This window comes from Glossina fuscipes, unplaced genomic scaffold (genome assembly GCF_014805625.2).
Source record: "Glossina fuscipes isolate IAEA_lab_2018 unplaced genomic scaffold, Yale_Gfus_2 28, whole genome shotgun sequence".
In the NCBI taxonomy this organism is placed as follows: Eukaryota; Metazoa; Arthropoda; class Insecta; order Diptera; family Glossinidae; genus Glossina; species Glossina fuscipes.
In genome coordinates, this window is record NW_023998423.1 from 16,271,493 (window position 1) to 16,296,944 (window position 25,452).

At 33.9% G+C, this 25,452-nt stretch overlaps 1 protein-coding gene across 1 annotated transcript in view; it reads right to left on the reverse strand.

Annotated features, from left to right (window-relative positions):
• Positions 1–516: 516 nt before the first annotated feature.
• Positions 517–25,452, reverse strand: part of LOC119636560 (ras-related protein Rab-3) — a 30,217-nt gene continuing 5,281 nt past the window's right edge. Inside the window, exons 3-6 of the mRNA XM_038031962.1 lie at positions 6,201–6,425; positions 1,044–1,162; positions 792–963; positions 517–732 (exon numbers count right to left, since the gene is read on the reverse strand). Of these exons, the coding sequence (XP_037887890.1) occupies positions 586–732; positions 792–963; positions 1,044–1,162; positions 6,201–6,425 (663 nt within the window). The 3' untranslated portion in view covers positions 517–585. The remainder of the gene's footprint in view (positions 733–791; positions 964–1,043; positions 1,163–6,200; positions 6,426–25,452) is intronic.

Consider the following 25,452-nt stretch of genomic DNA (forward strand, 5'->3'; position numbering starts at 1 on the left):
TTGTATATAACTATGTATATTATCCTTTTCAATAATGATAATGTGTATGGAAACAATTGTTTATTTATTTTTTTATTTTTATTTTTTTTTTATATAATAATTAAATTAAGCATTTACTGCAATTTCTTTAGATTTTTATAATTCCTTCTTATATATGAAACATTTTCAGCTATTTTTTTTTTTTTTTTTTAATTTAAATAAGAATTTTTTTATTTTTTTTATAATTTTTTTTTTTTTTTTTCTTTTGTTTACTTTCTCTCATTTATGTAAAATTAGTTCTTTTTTATTATTTCATAAATATTAGTTTATTGTAAATGTTATTATTAGTATTAGTTTTGATAAATTTTTATTTTTATTAAAATTGTTTTTTTTTTTTTTAATTTCTTATAATCATAAATTTTATTTCCTTCACTTTTAGCTAATATTGTGAAACTTTTTGTTTTTTTTTTTTTAGTGTAACAAAAAGATCCTATATATTAAGTTAAAAACAAATTTAAAAAAAAAAATAAATAAATAAATAAATAAAAACAAAAACACTTAAAAGAGACAAATTTCAATTTATTTTAAAAAAAGGAAAAAATAAATTTAACAATTGCAATTGGCATTGGGTGTGCCAGGAGGTTGATCTGTCAGTCGTTGGCCTTTTTGAGCACCACCCACTAACGTGGGATCTGCATCTAAGCTCTCCGACATTTTGTCACAAATTATGTCCACCAAACGTTCAAAGACCGCCTAAAATAAATTTTTTATATCAATTTTTTTTTTTTTTTTTTTTTTAATGAAAATCTTACCTTAACATTTACATTCTCTTTGGCTGAGGTTTCAAAGAATTCGACGCCCAACTGATCGGCCAGTTGTCGGCCTCTTTCAAACGATATTACTCGTTGATCTTCCATATCGCATTTATTGCCCACCAGTATAACTTGTGCGTTATCCCAAGAATAGGTTTTGATTTGTGTAACCCTTTTTTAAGATTATATATAAAAATTGAAAAATATTTTCTTTCTGGAAAATAGAAATTCTTGTCATTGCTTTGCGCTTACCAGTCTTGTACAGAATTAAAACTGTCCTCATTTGTTACATCATACATTAATATGAAACCCATAGCACCACGGTAATATGCTGTCGTTATCGTACGATAACGTTCTTGACCAGCAGTGTCCTAAAAATAAAAAAAAATATATGAAAACAATTTAAAAAATGAAAGCAAATCTCAGATAGATCTCAGAAAATGAGTCAATTTGGTTATGGGCCGATCTTGGACTTCCGAGCAATCTTTGCCAAGGTTTCTGTCAAATTTTATATTGATTTATATTGATTGATGATACGTTCTCGTATATGTCGCAAGGTAAAATTTTGTGCAAGCGTAAGCAAATTTATTCTCAAATTATGGGAAAATGTATTCTTGAGCCGCATAGCCGAGTAGTTAAAAACCGCGACTACCAGATTGGTGTTATCTATGTCGTATTCCTACTGGGCCGATTGGATGGGTATAAATTCGCTAGACTGCCGCCATTGCCCGCTATTTCTTTCGCTCTGTCACACCTCTCTCTAATTTCAGGAAGTGGCGAACAAAGCCAAAGGAAATTAGAATTTTATACCTACGGGTCATCTATTTTTGCTTCATATGCTGAACTACCTATTGAGCCTTTTTAAATTTGATTTCTCGAACTTAAGACTGAATATTATATTTTAAGTTCCACAGCAGTAGCTTGCGAGTCGGAGGGACAGATTATCAGTCCTAGTTGCTAGTTCGTGAATAATTTGTAACATAGTTAATTTTTTTTATTACTTATATCGCTGGATTATTCTGACCTTGGAAACTATTTATTCATATTAAAACAACCGGTCGATATTAAGATAAGAATAAAATGACTTTGGATTACAAGATGTACACAAGAACGGTCTACTATTTTTATTTTCAAAGTCACTGACTAGAGATCAAATTTTGTTTTTCCACTTTATTTTCTCCACACGGAGAGTTTTTATCATAGAGCAAAGTAGATGTGAGCAGATTTAGAAGATCTAGAATTGGTCTAACCAAGGACGTCTATAAGCTTTTCTTAATACAAGGATCGTCAAAAAGCTTAGACCGTTGGACGGTCTTAGTAAAATCGATATAGTATCCATAGCTTGGTGCACGCTCTGCAACTGAATATTCTAGAATCGGTCTAACCGTGGACGTCTATAAGCTTTTCTTAATGCAAGGATCGTCAAAAAGCTTAGACCGTTGCACTGTCTTAGTAAGATCTATATGGTATCCATAACTTGGTGCCCGCAACTGAATATTCTAACCATGGGCGTCTATAAGCTTTTCTTAATGCAAGCATCGTCGAAATCCTTAGACCGTTAGACGGTCTTAGTAAAATCCATATAACATCCATGGCTTGGTGCACGCTCTGCAACTAAATATTCTAGAATCGGTCTAACCATGGACGTCTATAAGCTTTTCTTAATACAAGGATTGTCAGAAAGCTTAGACCGTTGCACTGTCTTAGTAAGATCTATAAGGTATCCATAGCTTGGTGCCCACACTGCAGTTAAATATTCTAGAATTGGTCTAACCATGGACGTCTATAAGCTTTTCTTAATGCAAGGATCGTCGAAATCCTTAGACCGTTAGACGGTCTTAGTAAAATCCATATAGCATCCATGGCTTGGAGCACGCTGTGCAACTAAATATTTTAGAATCGGTCTAACCATGGACGTCTATAAGTTTTTCTTAATACAAGGATTGTCAGAAAGCTTAGACCGTTGCACTGTCTTAGTAAGATCTATAAGGTATCCATAGCTTGGTGCCCGCAACTGAATATTCTAACCACGGACGTATATAAGCTTTTCTTAATATGAAGATCGCCGATATTCTTAGACCTTCACACTGTCTTAGTAAGGTCTATATGGTATCCATAGCTTGGTGCCCACACTGCAGCTAAATATTCTAGAATTGGTCTAACCATGGACTTACATACGCTTTTCTTAATGTAAGCATCGCCAAAATCCTTAGACTACTTTTTAAAGAACCCCATAAGAGACTTGGCGTTTTTGCGGTATACCTGAAGAGTACAAATAAAATGACAAAATTGTTATTCCTTCACCTTTGAGTGATGATCATGAAAGCGCTTCCAAATCGACTTTCATCATAAGTAACTTTAAATTTAAACAAAGCATTTCGAGATTGTTCAGTAAACAGTGTTTTCTTCATCCTGAATTTTCAACATTTTATTGTTCATTGCAAATAACTTTTATAGTTTCAAGGATTTTTTTTGTACATTTTCTCCTGCTATCAGAAAATTACTTTCCACTCAATTACTTTACTTAAATGGTTTTAAAAGAATTCCTCGCATTTTCTTCTATTATTTTACAAAACTCAAAATGCTTCCTATTCGCTTAAAGGGGATAAGGAATTCGTTTATAAAAGTTTAAATTTTTTCTTTATTTAAAATTTCTGCTCTTTTTCTTTTACTAATTAATTTATTACGTTTAACAAACATTAAACATTATTTAATATTTAAACCATAGTTTTTATTGACAAGTAAATAAACAAAAATTTATGACTTTTTCTTTTTCTCTCAATAACTGTAACACATGCGGTGAATATTACACGTAATGTGTAATGGAGGCATAATTACAAATTATTGAAGCAAATAGACTCACACAAGGCAGTTTAAATCTATAAACTATAATTTCTCGCAAAATGAAAATGTGCTTACGTGACATATAGTTACGGATGTTCATATGCATTCGCGGCGTGCGGGCCCCCCCCTTTACCCATGTATCGAAATAAGTTAAAGCGGGAAAACCGGAAGAAATTATCTGCATGGAAAGACTTGTTGATACGATATGATTATAAATATAAAACCAGTAAGAATGCTATAGTCGGGCGAGGTCGATCCTCATCCTATCTACTTCACTTAATTAATAATACGCCAAAAATGACTGTGACTTTTTATGCAAATTTAATTTACTTAGCAAATAGTTTATTTTTTTCCAATTGCTTCCGTCATAAAAAACCACAAATTAAAGATCGCCGGTATGGAAGGGTTTACTTTCGAGAGAGCCCATGCACGGTCTAAAAAAAGAAATTTAAGTGATGTAAATTCCCTATAGTTAAGGAGAAATTTTGATCATAATATTTTTTGACATATAAAGCCCTATTTTTCATTAAACTAATTCCAAGAAATAGACCGATGTAATCCAAATTCGATGAAATTAATTTTCATATAAAATTATTATTATGGACAAACTATCATGAAGAAGCTTTCATTGAAAATTAAACCTCTTTACCGTATAGTTTCCCTAGGAACGGTTATATGACAAGGAATTCGACAAATTTGGCCCTTGCGATCCAAAGATTTCATCCGAATTTCAATTGCTGAAATACTACTACTAATCGATTTTTGTCTCGAAATTCTAAAAATTGAAAAGATTAAAACGTTTTAAAGTGTCCTGAAGTAGATAAATTAATCAGCGTAAAGAGACAATGTAGTGAAGTCATTCTCAAGAAAAGCAAAAGTTCCTGTTATGAGGTAAAGGCGAGAAATCAATTTGCGTTCCCTTAAACTGGAACCATTTTTTTAAAGTATTTTTTATAAAAAAAAAGAAGAAACATTTTTAAACGTAAACGAAACGAATTTTTGCGAATTTTTACTTTTATAGAACCTTCTCTCTCTCTATTTGACCCGCTTTTCTCATTTTTATCGAAGGCCGCATAGTGTAAGTTTTTTTGGTGTAAGTTTCTTTGGTATAAGGTTTTCATAAACTTGAAGACGATGTATTCGCGTAGCGGGAACGTGGTCTAGTGCTCAGGCCTGCCGCATTCAGCCAAAAGATCGAGGTTCGATTCGTGATGCGGTGATTGATCAGGAATTGTACTTTAATTACACGAGTGTTTTATGTCGATAATATATCAAAATCTTGCCGTCAAAACTCTTCTGTTTTGTCATAAGTCAAGAGGGCTTCGCAGCTTCAATTTTGTTGTTGTACTAATCAAGTTATTTCGGCGCTCAGTATACTGATAAAACTACTACTACGACTAGCTTTGGAAAATCTTTCAAAGTCATCTCTCCTTATAATTACTTTTCGTATTACCTTTGCATATTTTCGAAAGTGAAATCATATAATAATTTAATTGAATTAATAATAAAACAAGAGAAACGAAACAAAATTTATAACATCCTAGATAATATCCTTTAAATATTGCTTTATGTGATTTCCTGATGTTTGACTATTACTTTAGTAGTAGCTTTTCATCAATTTTTAATCAATGGCCAAATTAAAAGTGTTGTCCTCTACAGTCTTTCAATTAATTAGTGTATGCACCAATGCAAATGTGCGTGGAATAAATTTGTTGTTCTTCTTGTAACATGTGGAAGTAAATGTCAAAAGCCTACAAGATTTTGCGACGATTTATTCTTATCTCAATCATTTCCACGCCGATCGCTCGATCTATACATTCTCGATTTTGTATAAAACATTAAAATGATGAAAATTTTAAAAAAGTAGCCGACGACTGCAAACTAACTCGTACGTGAGCGCTAGCCCTCAGCACGAGCCTACTAAGATTATCAAAACTTTCTCGTAAAACTTGGTATCATTTAGCATCTACAAGTTCCCGCAAATTATTACTTAGGATCGACTATGTGATGCGCCTAAAAGTACTTTTCCATCTCTTACGCATTACCTTGACAAGATTTATCCTAAGATTGTAATTTAAATTTTCTTATTTAGAGTCATATTGTGGGCAGCATCGCATCACAAGGCGACCGACAAATTAATTTTGTGACATTTTGTAATTCTCTGCTTTTAAAGACATCAAAGGCCTTCAACTTTCAAAAGATATCAAAAAAAAACAAAATCGCAAGTTTATGATAAGTAGTGAGCTGTGAGTAAAACTTTCTTTTTGCTCACTGTACTATCGTGATGCATATTATTATTTAATTTGTATTCGCATATGTCTAACCTGAATATACAATGCTTAGTGTGCTGTGTCTCACAACTCTTCGTTTTGTCGTAAAATTATTTCTAAAAAAAATTTCAAAATTTGAAGCAAAGTCAAAAAGGCTACGACAGGCTTTCTTGCCCAGTCACCAATCACTGTTATCCCTATAACATGATCATATGACTCTTATTTAAATTTTTGAAGCCATTCGCTCACTCGCTCAAAAGTTAGTAAAGAGGTTTGCTTTGCTTACTTTACTTACCCATATTTGCAGTTTAACACGTTTGTCATGGCGAAAAACTGTTTTCACTTTAAAATCGATACCGACTGTTGAGACAAACGCTGAGGTGAAACTGTCATCAGCATAACGAAATAGAAAACTCGTTTTGCCAACACTCGAATTGCCGATTATAAGCAATTTGAACATGTAATCAAAATTTTGATCGGCAGCATCTTTTTGCCATTTGGGATCACCAGCACCAGCCATCTGCAAAACGAAAAATAGATATAAACGTTAAACATGAATAATAAGAAAATATTTATATAACACTTTGTCCAAAAGGTACGACTATTTATATAAGTGAATTGCGCGAATATATCGAATATCAGTAATACTTTTTTCTAAATTGATAGCAGCACACACATGAACGTCATTAGTGTTTCAGCTACGCTTGGTTTACTACGAGATAAAAAGTTTTTTTTTTTTTTCGATTTTTACAATTTGTGTACTCTCGATGAGCAAAGAAGTTGCATTAAAGTTGTTTGCGAAATGAAATGAGATGACGTTTGAATCTATGCATGCGACCCGGAAACAACAGACAAAGGCATGACTGAAAGCGTCGCGCCAAAATGGCTCAAAAATCAAAGTGATGCAAGCAGTTTTCTTCAATCATCGTGTTCGTCGTGTTGTGCCGTCAGAAAGAAATATTATTTCAATGTTATGCGTCATTTACGCAAAGCTATTCACAAAAGGAAATGGAACTAGGAATTAAAAAAGGAAAAGTTCTTACTTGCTCCTTCGACAAAGTATGTAGTAGTAACATAATTATTAACATAGACGGGGAAGAATCGCAACAAAAATGACATCATTTTCTTATTAAGTTAGCAGAGATATGCGCTTCCATGAAACTATTGATATATGGGTTTGTTTTCTTAAAAAAAAAAGGCATGTGAATGCCACTGATCATCGAACTTGAATACGGAAAATTCTATACGAAGAGAGAGAGAGAGAGAGAGAGAGAGAGCATAATCGCTTTTTGAAAAGTACAAAAACAACACGGACTCAACTTCATCAACATCTACGATAGGAAATAAGGTCAATGTTATTCTTACTCTTAACGATTAGCAAAACATATTAAGGTTAAGGACGAGAAAGTTTACACACACACACACACACACACACACATACACATACATACATACATATACACATACAACTCAAACCCGCTATTTCTTGATTACCTCCTAATGGCAGCAAAAAAAAAAAAGCGTGATTAAGCGTGATTAGTCTGTGAGAAGAAAGTTTGCTGGAAATTCCAAGTAAAGATGACATTGAAGCTCTAACAAGGTGATTAAAAAGCTTCTTTGTTTGTTTGTTTGCTGTTTAGTGAAGTCATTGACTTGATTGACTTTAAAGTATTTTACTATTTATATATGTTGCTAATACACACTGTAGAGTGCTGTTATTTGCCGTTATTTAGCGTAGTTTTTAATTTTCGCAAAAATTAAATCACGCACCAACGACTGCATAAGTAATTGATATTATTTTTAAAATATTTATAACTATCGTTGAAGGTTACAAAGCCATTTCATATCCCGTTTATTGAGCAATAAATGTTAGGTTTTTTTTCTGTTTTTTTTTTCCTTTTTTTTTTTTTTTTTTGTTAAAAAATTTTTTTATATTACTTAATTGATTTTTTAATTTTATTAAAACAAACAAAATTAATTTTTTATTTTAATTTTTTTTTTTTTTTTTTTTTTTTTTCTTTCAAAGTAATTACATTCTTTTTTAAATGAAATTAAATGCTACACTTGAACTTATATAATATTTTCATACATACATATATATGTATGCGCAACAGTTAAGCAAATTTAGTAAAACTGTTCCTTTCTATCGTTGGCCTTTCATTCAGGTAAGATTTTCCTTTTATTATAAATATTTCGTAGAATTGGGACTTCATTAAAGGCTTCATTTGCATACTTACAGCCATGAAAGTCATAAATAATAACTTTTGCATAAATATCTATGCATATATGTATGTATGTATGTATGTATGTATATATGTATTTATGTATATATATATATGTATGTGTGTATATATAGCATAGTAAATGTATCTGACTGTTTATTACTGAAAATGTCAGCTGCATTTTCCCCTTTTTACGTTTTAATATTAAATATGTTGTGTAATGATTTTTTTTTTCTTCTTCACTAAGTCGTGAAAATATGTCAAGTGTCTTTATATATCCGTATATATATATATATATATAAAAATTGACAAGTGTATATATATATCCTTATATATGTATATATATACAAATATATATATACATATATATATATATATATGCATTTATGGATATTTGTACGTATGTAAGTATATCCATATGGTTTTCATCCCGTACTCACTTTATGCACCACAGACTATACACACATACACATGCATATATATGTACATATACCCGCTGTGTTTGTTTACTCGCCCTTGTAATATTGAAGGTCAACTGGTTAACAAGCAGTTCTTTTTCTTTTACATTTCATATTCATAAACGTTGTGGGTATTTGCGGTTGGTTACGTACGTACATTTATGTTAATATATACAAGTCACATTTTCCTTTTATAGTTTACATTGGTAAACCTTAAGGCTTTCTCTTATTTCCAATAAGTCAAACTTTCTACTGACGATATTACTTTTTCTACTTCATTTCGTATGCATTGCATTACGAGTAAGTGTTCGCTGCGTTCTTTAAGAAAAACTCAAATCGAATCAACTCTGTATGAAAGGAAGGTATCACAGAGCGTTTGGAAACTACAATTAAATTATGTTCATCAGGAAATTTAAAAAAACCTGACAACGTTAACAAGAAAGTAAAAATTCATTATTTCTTAACAAAGTCTCTACCTCTGAATGAAAATCCAATTGCTTTCGTTGCAGCGACCTTGACTTGTCACCGACACAATATTTAATAATAATCAGGTGTGTTTTAAAACAATTTTTCATATTTCTTTAATTTTTAATTTCAATTATTGTTCGCTAAATTAATAATTTCAAGCACAAGCAAACTGATATATATATATATATGCTGATATATATATACCTTCCATCAGCGTCAAATTCGGTAACGAGTTAAGCAAGTTCGTCTGTCTGTTTGGTTGCAATAATGAAGTTATCGTCTATAAGTTTGACAAAAACATTTGAAAGTTTCTGCAAGCCGGTTACTATTAAAAATGATCCGAATCGGCCTACAGTGGAACATACAGTGAGAACACCTCACTACTTGCCAAAAAGAAATGAATATTAGGTTTATTACTCATTACTCACAAACAAATCTCTCGGATAAATCTATAAAAATTTGAAGGTATATATGTTTGTAAAAAAATCAACCGCACCTTCGGCGTCCACAATGTATATATACAGTAATCCGCCCTATAACGCGGCAGATTGGTAGAAAACGCATTATAAGAGTGTTGTCGTATAACTCGTTTTTACGATCTCGTATAACGTTTTATTATAATCAACCTAAACTAAGAATATAAATAAAAAAAAATTTATGCATATGAATAGTACAGAAATATGTATGTGAGAAATCCTCGCGTTATATGGGGGAATGCCCGTGTTATACGGGGGCGTAATATGAAAACGCGTTATAAGGGCACCGTGTTATAGGGGGGATTACTGTATTTAGGCATAAGATTTTTCACAATTTACATTTGCAAATTGGAGAAAGAGACTTCCTGATGATCCATTAGTGTGTTGCAATTGTATGAGCAAGGCGAATGCGAAGGGAAATGTCTTGTTATATTCGGCGAAGGCCGAATCTCGCATGCCCGCCACTATACTTTTCACATTCTACTCTTCAAGTTCTTTTATTTGATACCTATATCGTTGGTATTACTAGGAAAAAATTAATCGCTTTATCTACCATATTCATTTCCAAATCAATCCCTCTTTAGACGGGTAATATATCTGCATTCGACGGATGTAGAAAATAGTGTTAAGCATTCTGTCTTGTTTGCCTTATGATAAATAAGCATAAAACTTCAAAAAAGTGAAACAAAAATAAAATTGAATTATTTGTAACATTGCGTGGGCATGGCCGATTGATTCCAATTTTAGTCCTAACGGGTAGAGTGTTTCGTAACGAAGTGTTCCGAGTAACGACCAAAAAAACAAAAATTTGTCTTTAAAAAAACTAAGATACATTCAGTTTGAGTTCCATTGCGCGCTTCCGCTCCCACCATTTTGGCCCTTTTTCAACACTAACCTGCGTACAGAAACTTTCAAAGATTTTTCTAAATTTGAAGTCGATATCTTCATTTTTGCGAACAGCAGAACGCGAACAGCTTTAACAGAACAGAATTAACTCAGAATTTCACGATGATCAAGAATATGCAACGATGCAAGGTGGGTCACTTAAACATCTTCTGAATTCTGTAGGGCTCATCATATGGTTCGACCTGTACACCTACCTATGCTCTCAATTAAGCCCATATTAACACCTGAAAAGGTTCCCGACGCATGTACAAGTCTTGCTACCACTTTCCTACTGTCATTGCGTAGCGCTGCTACAACTTCGCCTCCATTGCCTTCATGACCTTTTTGGATATAAAAATGCTATGAATAATGAATTACTGGATCACCACGTTGCACTCACCAAATCTTTCATAAAAGAAAATCAAAGAACCCATGCATTTTTATGCATATTCATCTAGATATTGAAAGCACTATCTTCAACTTGTTAGTCATAGTAAAAACTGTGTCAGACAGAAATGATCATTAGTCCTTATACCATTTGTGGCACAAGGATACTTTAACTTTGGTCGGATGAGGAAAGTGTATGAGGCAGACTTGATCATTAGTACTTATATCACTTGTGGCATAAGGGTACATTGACTCTGAGATGATGTATGCATCACCCAGAAGAACTTGAAATAGACGCATCTTCCACTATACCAATCGATTTAGAGACACTTTCTTCATCGATCTATGGTCTAAATTAGATTACAATCTTCAAACATGATTGTATCCTACAACTCAACAAGAGTATCTTAAGTTAGTTCGGAACACTCAGAAGGCTTTGATGTAGACCCTCCTTTTATTATCTAAGCTTGTTTGTCCGTCTGTCCGTTTTTCTGTCTCCATGCTTTTGTTTCCTTGTACTCAACCTACAGCCCACAATTTTTTTTTTTTTTTATTCATTTAATCATTTCTCAAGTAATTATAAAGCCATAGGCCTATCTGGTTACATAGATAAATATCATGCGCAAAAAGAAACTACAACATAGGTGAATATACAAGTCAGCTAAATGGCTGCAAACCTAATCATCAACTTTTAAGATAATCCGATGAAATTTGGACAACGGCATGTTTTGGCCCAAAGATGAATACTTTTGTAAATGGTGTGTACGAAAGCAATTTTTGCGACCACTTGCCATACAACGTCTTATCCGGGCAAGCCCTCATATGAATGACTGCATTAACCAAAGTGGTGGAGAGTATATAATGCAATGCATTGTGGATCCCTGGCAAGCCCTCATATGAATGACTGCATTAACCGAAGTGGTGGAGAGTATATAATGCAATGCATTGTGGATCCCTGGCAAACCCTCATATGAATGATTGCATTAACCGAAGTAGTGGAGAGTACATAATGCAATGCACCGTAAGTGCGGCATGATATTTTTAGTTGGCTTTAGTTTTCAATCTTTTACATTTGCGGTTAATTTTAATGTAAACGGAGAAGCGATCGTTTAGATCCGATTTTGATGAAGAAATGCTTCTAATATTTTGGAGATTACTTCGGCTATATACACTTGTTTTGTATTATATTGAATGACATGAATATGTAAATCGACATTGACGAGTTTGTTTGGAGTAAAGTTCGTTTAACCTCATTTAAGAAAAGCTTTATCAGAAGACTCGTTGTCAATAGCTTCATGTTCACTTTTGCTGCTTACACCTATGTTACGATTATCGATGATGCCCAGTACAGTGAGCACAAAACGATTTGATGAGGAACAAAGCATTGTCTAATCACTTTGCGGAAACTAAGCTGAGAATAGAAGTAACGAGCGTTAAGCAAAAATAACTTGAATTTCAATTTTACGCTAATGAAAAAATTCCCTCACAACAAAAAAATTGCATTAATTTTGTCTCTAACTATATAAATATTTTACATGGCAGAAAAAAATATTTTTAATTAAGGGTTAGTGACTGTCGAGTGAATATGCAAAACATTACATCTTTAAAGTTTTATGCACAAAGTTAACACATATGGGCAAAACACATACATATATGTATATATGTGTTCATGTATATATATATATATATATATATAAGGCACACTTTTTTTATAAATGCCGGCTTACTTTTATTGTTTTTGCAGTTAACGAGACATTCAGTATAGCATATGTGTGTTCGCTTATGTTATATGCAAGTATTTCGGTGCTTGCGTGTACGGTATGTAAGCATTTTGATGCTTGCGTGCATGTCTGTTTGTTAGCTTCGTGAATATAAAATTTTGTGCAATGATGATATAAGTATTTGTGTATGGAAGCGCAAAATGTCAGGAAATATTTACAATTTTATAAAATGTCAGAGAAATTTGTTCTCAGGTACTTATAGGTATAGCAGTAGGTAAGTAACAAAAAAAAAAAAAAAAAAAAAAAAAAATTAATACAGGATGAATGTCTCTAACTATATGAGCGTGTGCGTTAAACAACCACTCAACAAAACACTCATATGACATCCGTTTCCGGTTTAATTTATCAAGAGCATCGCAGGCGCTCTTAATTTTTTTCATTCCATTTCATGCTCTTGTCAGAAATAATATGTTGAATATTCATATTTCACTATAGTATTTAAAAAAAAAAAAAAAAAAAAAAAAAGTTTCATTTTTATTTTTTTCCCCAAATTCAGAAAATTCATCATCAACTTTGCTATAAATTCCACAATAGTTGCAATAATAGTTACGTAAGGCTGGTCCTTTCTTCGCTTCAACATTAGTTGACTGATTGGATGTTTATGTATTCAAGTGTGCCTGCAATCAGCCCATTGTATATCCAAAATGATTACGGTGCGCGACTTTTGAATAGGATGATAGTATACAACATCGAAGAACTTCTCGCTCGTTAGCGAGCCACATATTAAAAATGTACGCCCACTTATTCTTTTGATTGTACTTCTAATCCATATACGCCCCTTTGTTGGCTACGCATGTAAAGAACAAATAACTTTTGAAAAGAAGTGAGAAGTAAGGAAAGTATATTCTTCCCCGACCGATTCTTTTATACTCATCATCGTTATCCTAAGAAAGGCTAACAAAAAGCAAGAAAATACTAAATTGCCTTACGGCATAATATTATATGAAAGTGACCAACTTTTTCTTTTTTTTTAGCAAAGTGAAAATTTATATCGTCCATCTCTTTTAGTTTGTGGGTAGCGAGCAAAAACCATGGAAAGCATTTGTTTTTGTTACATAGATCTGTGGGTGTCCTAGACATACCTAGGTGGTAAGTGACCATTTTGAATCATCTTCAAATTCTTTCGCAAACTCCTAGACTAGAATTCCTGAACTAGAACTCTTTTCCCCAGAAGAATGTTTACCACAAACACTAAACAGAAGAACAGACGAACATGCTCAAGCGGCTTTTTAAGGTAAGAAATGGATATAATTTAATTTTTTTGATGATATTAGATTAGTCGAGCACATCATTGTAGCGAAGAAAGAAGACGACTGGTTCATCAGCTGCAAAATATGGCAAAATACAAATATAAATTTGTGGTCGCAACACTAGATCGGCCATATCGTTTCGTCACGAGCGCTTTGAACACAAAACAAGTAAGAAAGTTATATTCGGCATGGACCGAACCTCGTACACTCGCTACTATGCTTTTCGAGTTCCACTCTCCAAATTATTTTATTTGGCACCCATACCGCTAGTGCACACACACAGACGCATAGACGGACAGCCATGGCTTAATCAATTCAGAACTTCACACTGATCAAGAATTTACATACTTTATAGGGTCTCTGAATCTTCTTTCTGGAAAACCAAACCTCCCTCCTTCAGTGATGGATATAAAAAGTATTGACAGATGCGGAGCAATTAAAAAAACTTCTCCTAGTTCCGATTAATGCATGACAATTTTCGCAATTGGCATCCCTTCAAGTCATCTAAAGTAATTTCCAATGAAACTTGGATACTCTACCAGTCAGTTGGGTGCCAGTCTACCAAGAACACCAGCTACGAAAGTTCCTTTGCTTAGAACAGTTAATTTGGAGAACAGGAAATATTTTGGTTTAGCCCACACTTTGCTTTTAACTTTTGGTGCAGACCAGAAAGTAAGAGAGTTAGAGAGATATACCTTAGAGCGACGAACCAGTTGCGAAATGTGAGCAAAGAAATGTACTTCAGTTGAAAGGAAAAAAAATTCGCATTAGATTTACTAAGAAAGCAGTGCTGCAGGGCGGAAGAAAATTTAAATTATGGAGGTTTTCTTGGGAGGATTTTTGGGAGCATGTTGGTCTGACTAATCTGATACTTTTCAGGAAATGCTGTGGATAGATTTATATACAAAAATATGTTGAAAGCTGTGCGTGTTAAATGAAATATGCCACTGCTATGAACATTTCAGCGGAATAATGTTCCGAAGCATTCATCCAATATAATGAAAACCAAAAGCACCGGATAACGAGGGTCGCTGAAAAGTCAAGCCACTGTCACAGCCTCAATGCTAATGAGAATGTTTGACGACGACTAGAGCGTTGTGTTTCCTGCAGCAATAAAAAAGATTTCTGGGAAAATGTTCAAAAGATATGGTAGAATATTCCAGTAGACAGAGGCCCGTGATAATTAATTTCTTCCGGGCCCACAAAAGTCGAAGCTGTCCTTAGAAATGATAATAGTGACACCGCGTATTGACTGCCTGACTTGATATCTGTGAATACAATTACTTTTAACGTAAAAATATTGCGTTTAAACTTTTTTTACACGTTTTTTTTGAGGTGAACTTCTTTTAAGCTTTTTTATTTGACATAATTCGAACTCTATTTTTAAATACAGAAATGTTTTTACTTTATTTATAAACGATAAATACAATATAAAATAGGAAGAAAATGAGAAAAGAACCCCCCCCCCCCCCCTCCCCCTACGTACATAAAACCACGTAAACCTAGTTTTCTATCTACCTCTATATACCTCGTGGGTTCGTTGGAGGCGTTGCAAACGTTTTGATAAAATAAATATACCTCTCATCCTCTCGTAATGGACGTAACAAGTATAAACATTGTAGTGGATTACGGCGCACCATTAAATACCCTATGCCACTTCGCTTAAGCGAGTCATTCACATAACGATTTTTCGAAGAAAGACATTACATGTAAAGTATTCGATAAAAGTAGACCGACCCGAACCATTTTCAATAACTGTCGTTCTTCGGCGAAAATATGTTCATCAAAATATCTCAAAAATTACGATCTGCAAGTTGGACACAGGAAAATAAGGCGGACATCCGGACAGACAAGCTTAGATCGAAACGGAAACTGATTTTAAATGGACGAATATAATTGTGTTGCATACATTCACACAAATGTAATATACCCTTCTACCACAAATGGTGTAACGTGTAAAAAGGGAAGTCAAAACAAAAGGCAAAGAAAAATTTGCAAATATTTTTAACAATAACTTGTAAGCGACCATGGGCAGCGTTAGACATTGAACGCAATCATTTAACCCATTCATTGCAAAATTGGTCGCAATCAACTAACCAACTAATATGCCCAAAGGAAGTAAATGCATTTCACTGCTGACAAGATGGCCTTCTTCAAGCCATTAAAACAGATCATATAAAATAATTTTGATATACGTTCGTTGTACGACAAGCTTTGATGATTTTTGAATTTAACATTTCTAAGAAATTCTAAGGAAGAAATTCACTTTCAGCGGCATACACAGTTTTGTTGTTAGTGATACACCATCAAACTCATCAGTTTCACCAGTTAACTGCTTCGACCCCTTTAGCGACGTACTCATTAAACATTGCATGCAACAAATAGGCAAAAGTATTTTCTAAAATGCAAAGCAAGGGCGGATGAACGAATCATGACGTGTATCATACACAGTTAATTGATCAGTGATTAAAGTGAAGAGCTCGGTTTCTTTGTCACTTCTTTTCCAAAAAAAAACCGTTCATTAATTATGGCGCAACACAGGCAAAGGAAATTCGCACATACACACACACACACACACACACATACATACATACATACACACAGACAAATGATGTGCGCAAAATTTCTTTGGCCATTAAGTTCTGATCATCATTGGCACCTATTAGCCTGCAAGGATGTAATCGTAACGTAATGGATGGTTGATTGGAGATTCAGATATTGCTCCATTGCGGGTATTACGTATGGCAATTATAATTTCCACTTAAAATCATTGTTAATTTTGTAAATTAATTGAAAAACCTACATAAAAGTCATAACAAAATTCCAGTCAACTATTTTCGCAGAACATGTTCAAGCTGGCAATGCTTCTCTTCTTACACTAAACTGTTTAATATGCTAAACTTATCAGTTTTTTCTTTCTTTGGCATATACTATCGTGTTTAAAGCCACTCTGTAAGCAGTTAAAATCCTTTAGATAAGAAAAAGAAAAATAAAAAGAAAAAAAGAAGAGATATTTACTTAAGCTTCTCACGTATGTTTTCTGTCAAAATGAGTTCTTTTGTCGACTTAGTTCTATCATAACCGCACAACATAATCATAATAAATAGAAATCTAAAAGTTTCTTTTTTGTTTTTTTTTTTTTTAAAGAAAAACAAAGCGATTTACATAAATAATAAAAAGTGAGTGCAAACATTCTGACAAGCGTTTGCGGTGCGAAATCTATATAAACAGAAAAACGATGATGTTTGCCTTAAGCTACATTGTGTGTGTGTGTGTGTGTGTGTGTGTGTGTATGTGTATGCTATATCTTTACTTATAAAAAGTCTGTATCTACTTAAGCATATCAAGCAAGCAAGCAAGCATTAATTGTGGTCCCTTGCTCCAAGTTGTTGGCACAAGTAATCTCTATGTGGATTTTGCATGTGAACGTGTATGCACGCACGGAGGGGATAAATAAACAAAATTTAATTAAAGGGATATAGCAGAGGATACCTAACTAACTAACTAACTAACTAACTAATATTAATTTAAACGCATGTCTTTAAATGAAATTATTATCATTTACCTATAAGTAATTTATAGATAATTTCGTTTAATGAATCGTACTTTAATTTGTTTACTATTTCCCTCTTAATATAAACTGGAATGATGGCACATTTCGTTTAATAAACGTTTAAATTAGAAATTGATTATCATTTTCATGCCCACATATATATGTAAGTATGATGTGGCTTTTATAACTCAATAAATTATCTATCTTTCTATTCAAATCAGAGGATTGCTATTTTTGTTAAAGGTCAGTAGTTGTCAGTGTTTTTCCTTTCTCTCTCTCTCTCTCTCTCTCGATGTCCAAGTAGTCTTGTTGTTGACAACCGAGTGAAATTGAGTTAAGACAGTTGAAGAAATCCTTAAGAGAGAGAGAGGGAGAGAGGGAGAGTGAGTATATTAGCCTTGAGATGAAACCTAGATGTTTATCCTGTCAAGCAAATATATTCAACATACAAAAAAGTATCGAGAATTGTGTAGTCAAAAATGAATATTTTTTAATGAAGTTTCATGATTTTGCTGAATTAATTACTTTTTAATTAGTTTTGCTGAAACACTAAGTTGATTAGTTCTAAGAGACATCAGTTTTTAGGAATTTCTATGAATTCGGTTTATACAGTAAAGTTTGTTTGTGTTCGTTCTTCTTCAAACCATAATTTTTTTCTTTTTTTATAATGCGTCCGAGTTAAACGGATGGGTGAAGGAAAAGATATTCTCATTATTGTCATTACACCCTACGCTTCTTGCACTACAAGGATATAGTGCTTGCAACACCTAAAGATGTATTGAGGTTTTTTTTTAGCGATCTAAGCTTGTGATGTCCACTAACTTGCAGACCGCAATTCTAGAGATATCTTGATGAAATTTAGCGCTCTGATATGTTTCGGCCCAAGAACAAACACTTGTGAAAATGATTGGGATTCGAACACTTTTTCGGACCACTTTCCATATAACATCTTAAATATGGATAGTGTAGAATGATGTAGAGTCTTTCATATAATCATTTTTTGTTATTGTAATTTATTTATTCCAAAACGTAATTATATGATTCATCCAGTCTTCTTAATTAATCTAAATATTTTATTAACATCAGGATCGGTTACAATGCTGTAGAACTCTTTATACATATCTGACATAAGAAAGTTACGCCTTTGTATGATTGTTGATTATTATTTGAGTTCGCCGCACATTTTATTGTATATTTTGATGCGAAAATATGGGAATAGATTTGCAGTAACCATTTACTACAAATAAACGCAGGAGCCGAAAAGTGGACCTGTTATCATCGGGCAAAAAATTATTGACAAAATCAAAACAATAGTTGATGGAACATCGTCACCCAAAATTGAGGGACATAGATATAGATAAACCCATTTTTGAAGCTTCAATACATGATTTGAACCTGAGAAGCTCTTCATCTCTTCTTCTCCTCAAAAATTCAAATGACGACTTCGTAGACGGTGTCCTGAAACGATTGAAAAAAATCTCCTTGTTCACGGTTCTTTACCGCTGGACAAATCTGTTTTGAAAGAAATTATAGAAATCATCTGAATCCAAAGGATACCCTTCGCTTTTTATATACGAACTATATTGTTTTGCAGTTTTTACAATTCCTGGTACTTTTCTGACAAGACAGACATTCTCTCTTCATTTCTTTACAATAAAGAAAAAACATTGTCGCACTTAACGGCAATCGAAAGATGTTAGAAGGTAAGGCAAAAAGTTCGTGGCTTTTTTTCATCAAATGTATGCGTTTTTTATCAATAAACTATTTGACCATTTCCCTAGTAAAGCCATGTCGTCATTATGACAGACCTTGGGTCACTTTTACGCGGAAAAAGGAAATAAGTGAATGTCATCTTTAAACATCATCCACGATCTTTTCACACGTTAAAGATGGATATGACTGAACTCTGATTGCTCATTGCTCACAGCCCAATCAGCAGCGATTCGGGTACAAAAATTTGATCCCTTAACTCTTATGTTAGTTAAATATCGAACTTCTTTTTATATTCAACTTTATGCAAGTAACTCAAAATCCTTTCTGGAATGCGCTCTCCAGATGAAATTTGCCCGCCTTTGGCAATGTTTTAAAGAACTTCATTGACTTTACCATCGATTAGTCGAAGAAAGCGTGACGCGGGAAGACATAAATCATTCGCTTGCCGCTAACTTTTAAAAAAGTATTATCATCATACCTTCCGCACGTAGTGTTACCGCCATAGTTGAAATCATATTGCAAAACATGTAGAGAACTCTTTCCAGAACCTTATCTCACATTCAAAAAGCATTTGCTTTCGATTGAACGAACAAGTGTCAGAAGACTTTTTATTTTATTTACCTATAGACTGTCACACCTTCTTCAAGCTCACTCTATTCATCCATAAACTACAACGTATCGTCTACGAAAGAGCAAGATAATTACATCATTGTCCTATAATTACGGGTGTAACGAGTAAAAAAGCCAAGTTCATCATTGGCCGATACTTATGTAGTTAGCTCTTAAAACCAATGGCAAAACCTCAAAAAAGATCAAATTGCTTATTGCTTTTGCTTTCTACACTAAACCGCAATTATCCATTAGAAAGCATTGAGGCTGCAAAACAAGACAAGACTTGCATGCAATTCAAGTTTTTGGTAAAATTCTCTGCTTTAACTTTACACATAAACTAAATTAGAAACTAAGTCAACATCTTTCCAATCAATTGATAAGTTTTGCACTTGTTTCTCATTACTTATTATTATTGGATTTTTGTTTACCTCTTACGCCAATACATACATACTTACTTTACCTACATATATATGAAGGTCTGTCTGTCTGTCTGTCTGTCTGTCTCTCTACAAACTCGATGCAATTATCAAAACGGCAACAATCAAAATATCAAAATTAAACACACAAGTAACAAAGCATCATAAATAACCGCACGCTTAGGTAGATAGGATAGAGGATAGAGAAAAATTATTGATTTTTCTTTTTCTTTTCCTACTTGTTTTTCTCTCTACTTTTGCCGTAAAATAAAGAGTAAGTAAAGACTGTTTGTGTTTATGTATATAGATATTTTGTTTTTCTTATCACGATAGAAAGGAGAGAAAAAGCTTGATATAAAAGCGTACATAGACATATTACGTGTAAATATGTACATTAAACATATATATATATATATATATATATATCTACATACATGTTTTCATAGCTAACAACACGTTTAAATATGTATTGACAAACACAAGCATAGATGAAAGCATACAAAACAAAATAAGTTAACTCAAGGATGATGGTAACAATGATTACATTTGTTTGCCATTTTACTTATGTTCATGTTATTATATTAAAATATTCATTGCAGTTTACCACACACACTCTCTCTCTCTCGCTCTCTCTCTCTCTCTCTCTCTTTCTCTTTTGATGCAATCGTTGTATGAACAAAGATACCAAGTTTTGTATAGTTCAAGTATTGTCCCCTTAAGCATGAATTTGCCAAAAAGTCTTCTGATCGTCATTGTATGTGTGCGTATAATATCGGTCTACAAAAAATTATTGAACGCTCTCTGACACATGTAAAAATCATATGTAGATTAGATATGCTTGTAACAAACAACTAGCTATAGACCTGTGCTTGGAAAGAATTTCAGCTTGTCATGGTGAACTTATCGAATACCCTAATATAAACATTATTAGATAGCTAAAGTATTCTGTACTATCAAGTTGATCAAGTTATGTCCACCATCGAAGGATGAGATTACACAGAATGCTTATGGCATTCAGTTGAATGTCATATATAAATTCTTTATCAATCAAAGATTGTGAGATCATTTTCTCTGTACCAGCTTTCAAACTCGTAAAAAATCATTAAACCTATATTCTTATAAACACAGATAAAAATACTGTGGCCTCGCCATACATAGCCAATATCACTTCGCTTGATAATGTTATTCCTATAATGAATTCTCAAAATAGAGCATTGTATGGGAAGTGGTCAAAAAAACAGTCCGATTGGAAGCATTTTCAACCGCTTTCTGCCTTGGGCGAAGACTTACTGGTTTACCAAATTTCATCAAAATGTCTCAAAAATTTGCGGTCCGTATGCAATCACACAAAGCGGACAGACGGACAGACAAGCTTAGAACGGTGTAATAAAAATTAGATCTGTCTCAGATCCTCGTGGGTAATGCATACATATGCAGCTGCTGTGCCACTTGTGCCACAAGCGGTGCAGGGTATGATAACATTTGAAAATTGGCAACAACTCGCCTACGATTAATATACAAGAAAACCTTTACTTCTTAAATATTGCCAGCTTCTTCCAGTCTCTATTGAAAATAAATACTCATTAGCACATCTACAGTCCTTGGTAAACAATTCTCCCTAAAATTGATAAAAAAATTTCGCAACTTTTATGCCATATCGCTAGAGATAGAAGAAAGTTAACCTAAAGGCAGTCGAACTTTATCAACTTTTCATCTTGAACTAAACCAGCAGAATGATGTTTCAGTCAATAATTTACATTAAATTATGCATTAAGTGAAACGCTTATGTCCATGCAAAGTAAACGAACCAAAGTAGTGAACATAAATTACAAGCATGATCTGCAATTTTTGAAATTGTTGTTCGTATCTCATACGATGCATATCTAAAATAATCTCAATAAAAGAGCAAATGCAAAAAACTACATCATCAGATAGCCTTTATAGAAAAGCTTAAGCTTATGATAAACCAGAGGAAAATGTTTACGCTTAACGGCACACTCGTAAACAACAGATTGTAGTAACTTTGCCAGTGCAGATGTTTCATCGAAACTTTCTTTATCAGATTGAAATTCTACGCTGATATAGATATGAATGCCTGTCCGTCCGTCTGCCTGCATACTATGATATTCAAAAAAATTAATGAACGAGTTTGAAGCTTGTTAAATTTCGGTTTCCCTTGCAGCGAGAGCAGGCATTTAAAAATTAAGATAATACACGCCCACAAATGCATTCCCTACAAAAACAAGTATGGAAATGGAAAGAATTGGAAAATTTTCAGTGTAATTTCATCAATAGCTTGCGATTTTTTGAGATAACGATTTGAAATATGGAGAGGGGTTTAACTAGAGCTAACTAAGAAGATTTCTTTTTTTTTTTAATAACTAATCAGGCAGGTGTGTGCGTGCCTAACATGATGATGGTCAGACCGCAGCATGCCAGGTATGCGCCCAGTCGGTAAGTGCAACGCACAGCGAACAAAAGAAAAAAAAAATCAATACAACCCGTTAAGGATAGTTGGTCAGAAGAAGGAACGTCTCTAATTGAGCAGCCGCCATATCCCAAGGAAACTCTTACCGACGACAGCTAGTAACAACAAGCGGCTTATGCTGCAATATGGGAAAGGACGTCATCGGCTGATTTTTTCAAATGATGTGAAAAGTTAGGAAAGGTTAGCCGCACCTTGTTCCTCTTTTTTTGTGATCCGTTTCAGAAAATTTATTTCCTATACATGTACAAACATGTGTTGGGGATGGTCAGTAAGAAAAAAAGTTGGAGAAGAAGAATGGCCCTAGAAGAATGGTCATAGACTGGGAAGTATAGTCGCTATCATTGTTAGGCCTTTATCGATTGATCATTCACTGCAACTACAAGCACTAACACAACCGTAATTAAAATATTGACTGCCGCACTGAGAATTGAACCCGGGTATTGCAACTTGATATTCATGCTTCTTATCTACTTGACTATGTAGATGTTTAAGATTCAAGGTTTCTTTCAAGACCTTCCCCATCAGACTTTTTACATGTTTGTAATATTTATGGCCCAAGATATGTAGTATACATAAACTTGTCTTAAAAAAAAACTATTAAGACCTTCGAACACGGCTTTTGACTTTAAAGACTTCATTTTTTTCTTCCCACGTAAAGTTAACACTTCAGCTGAAGCGAAGTATAAATAATGACTACCTCGCGCTTAAAAATGTATGTTTACTACTGTTATAGTCAACCTATCTTTTCTTTGTTTTCGCTCTTTAAGCATGACCACCCAGTGGGGATGTCCACCAGAAAGAATTTGGAGAAAGAGAACGACATGGGCGATAGCCGCAGTTTAATGACTGTATGGTCAGCCGGCAAGCGTTAAGTCCTTCAAATTACTGTGACGCTAAGTAACTACCAATACGAAAGTCACAATACTGATGTTACTTACATTTGGCGGCAATTTTTGTTCAGGAATAAATGAAGTAGACTTAGCACCAGCGCATTGCCGTTAGTTTGTCGCGTTGTATTTACTAAGAAGCACACAAAAACAAGCAACAAGTCCTCGTAATATTGAACCAATCAAAAATGACTAAATTCTTACAGTGAATCCGGCCACAATTGCTACTGCGGATTACACACCCGACCGAGTTTCGTAGCTTCAGGTATATAAGAAGCTTTGAAACTGCGAAAGTTGAAATATCAATATCAAACTAATATCCTCCCACTTTCCTCATTTCTTATGTCACATATAAATTATTTCGTTGAAGTGGTTACAAGACATCGTCTGTACAGTGCGGCTATCCATAAAATCATGCACTTTATCTGTAATATCCGTCTCAGAGATCATCATGCACTTTATCATATAATAATTTTCTTCTTCTTTCTAGATTATAATCACAAAAACGTAGAACATTTAGTTAAAGGCCTTCAAATTTGTGCTTAAATGGGCCAAGCAGACGTAATGCTGTGCACCTAATATGGGTGCTTGGCCATTCAGGTGTTAAGGGCAATGGATGGGCTCATCGTCTAGCAAAGAGAAGAGCCCGAGAGACTATGCTAGATCATGAAGCTTTCTGCGGCGTACCAAGAAGCCATATTCGCGATGAGCACAGAAGATATCGGATTGCCGCTGGAAGCAAGGTGCAGGACAACGGCAAGCAAGGGGATTCATCAAATCTTCCCGTACGGCACCTGAACTACTAGAACTAAGAAGAAGCGGCCTACGTTTAGTCACGGGCTTCTACACCGGCCATAATTCCCTCAAGATGTTCGATACCGATTCATGAAGAGGCCATCTGCAGAATCAGATACCCTGTGCTTGGCGAGCATTTTACCACGCCGGACACCGTATGGTATTCCGATCCGATCAAGAAAGTTGGTGCAATTTATAAAAGTTCTAAAAGAGGAAGGCTAGGGGCATGGGCGAGTACAGTGGATGCTCCGACTCGCAATGCGGTTTGTCCACGCAATCATTAGTAATCATATTAAATTTATGCTTACTAGACATTATGTGAGTGCAAAACCCACTCACTTATTAATTTAGACCGAGGCTTCATCCCATGAATACTTCGGAATTAGTTAATACTGACTTTAGTTTCCGCAATAACTTGAGAGGTGTTGTTAACTTGTATAAAAATATGACTTCAAATGTATATGAAATGCGATAAGTATGTGCGCAAAGCGCGTCAATGAATTTTCATTTCAGTTTCCAGTCGCAACCAAATAACGTACACAAGCTAGCGATGCGTATTGAAAATTTTGCACAGAGCGTAATGGAATTTCTCTCTTACATAACTTCTTTTTTTTTTTGGTTTTTAAATAAATTAAAAACTTTCAACCGTTTACATGATTTTCTTCTTCTTTTTTTTTTTTTCTATACACAAACCAACTTATTCGCAATGAAAAGTTGTGAAATAAATGAAAACGAAAGCAAAAGTAATGGACCTTTTTAAAACACGCCCTACTTTTTTTTCCCCTGTTAACTATAGAAGGCATTAAATAGAATTATATATAAAGAAATACATTAATCATACGCTCTGAATATTTTTTACGCTAAATAATTAATTAGCATGTGTTTCTAATCTAATTGTGTTAGACTTTTCCTTTACACTTGCCATCAAATCGCTGGAGGTTTAATGATGTTGTTCATGTGTTTGACACATCCATACGATCTCGTAATATACGGATGCGTGCGAAAGAGTTTCGAGTCGCGGTAAATTATGTCGTCCATCTGTCTGTATGTGCAACACAATCACATGCGCAATATTTATTATACTGATTTCTAGTGTTTCCGTTCGCTGTAAGTTATGCCTGTGCCTTCATCCGTCCGTCCGTCTGTCTGTGCAACA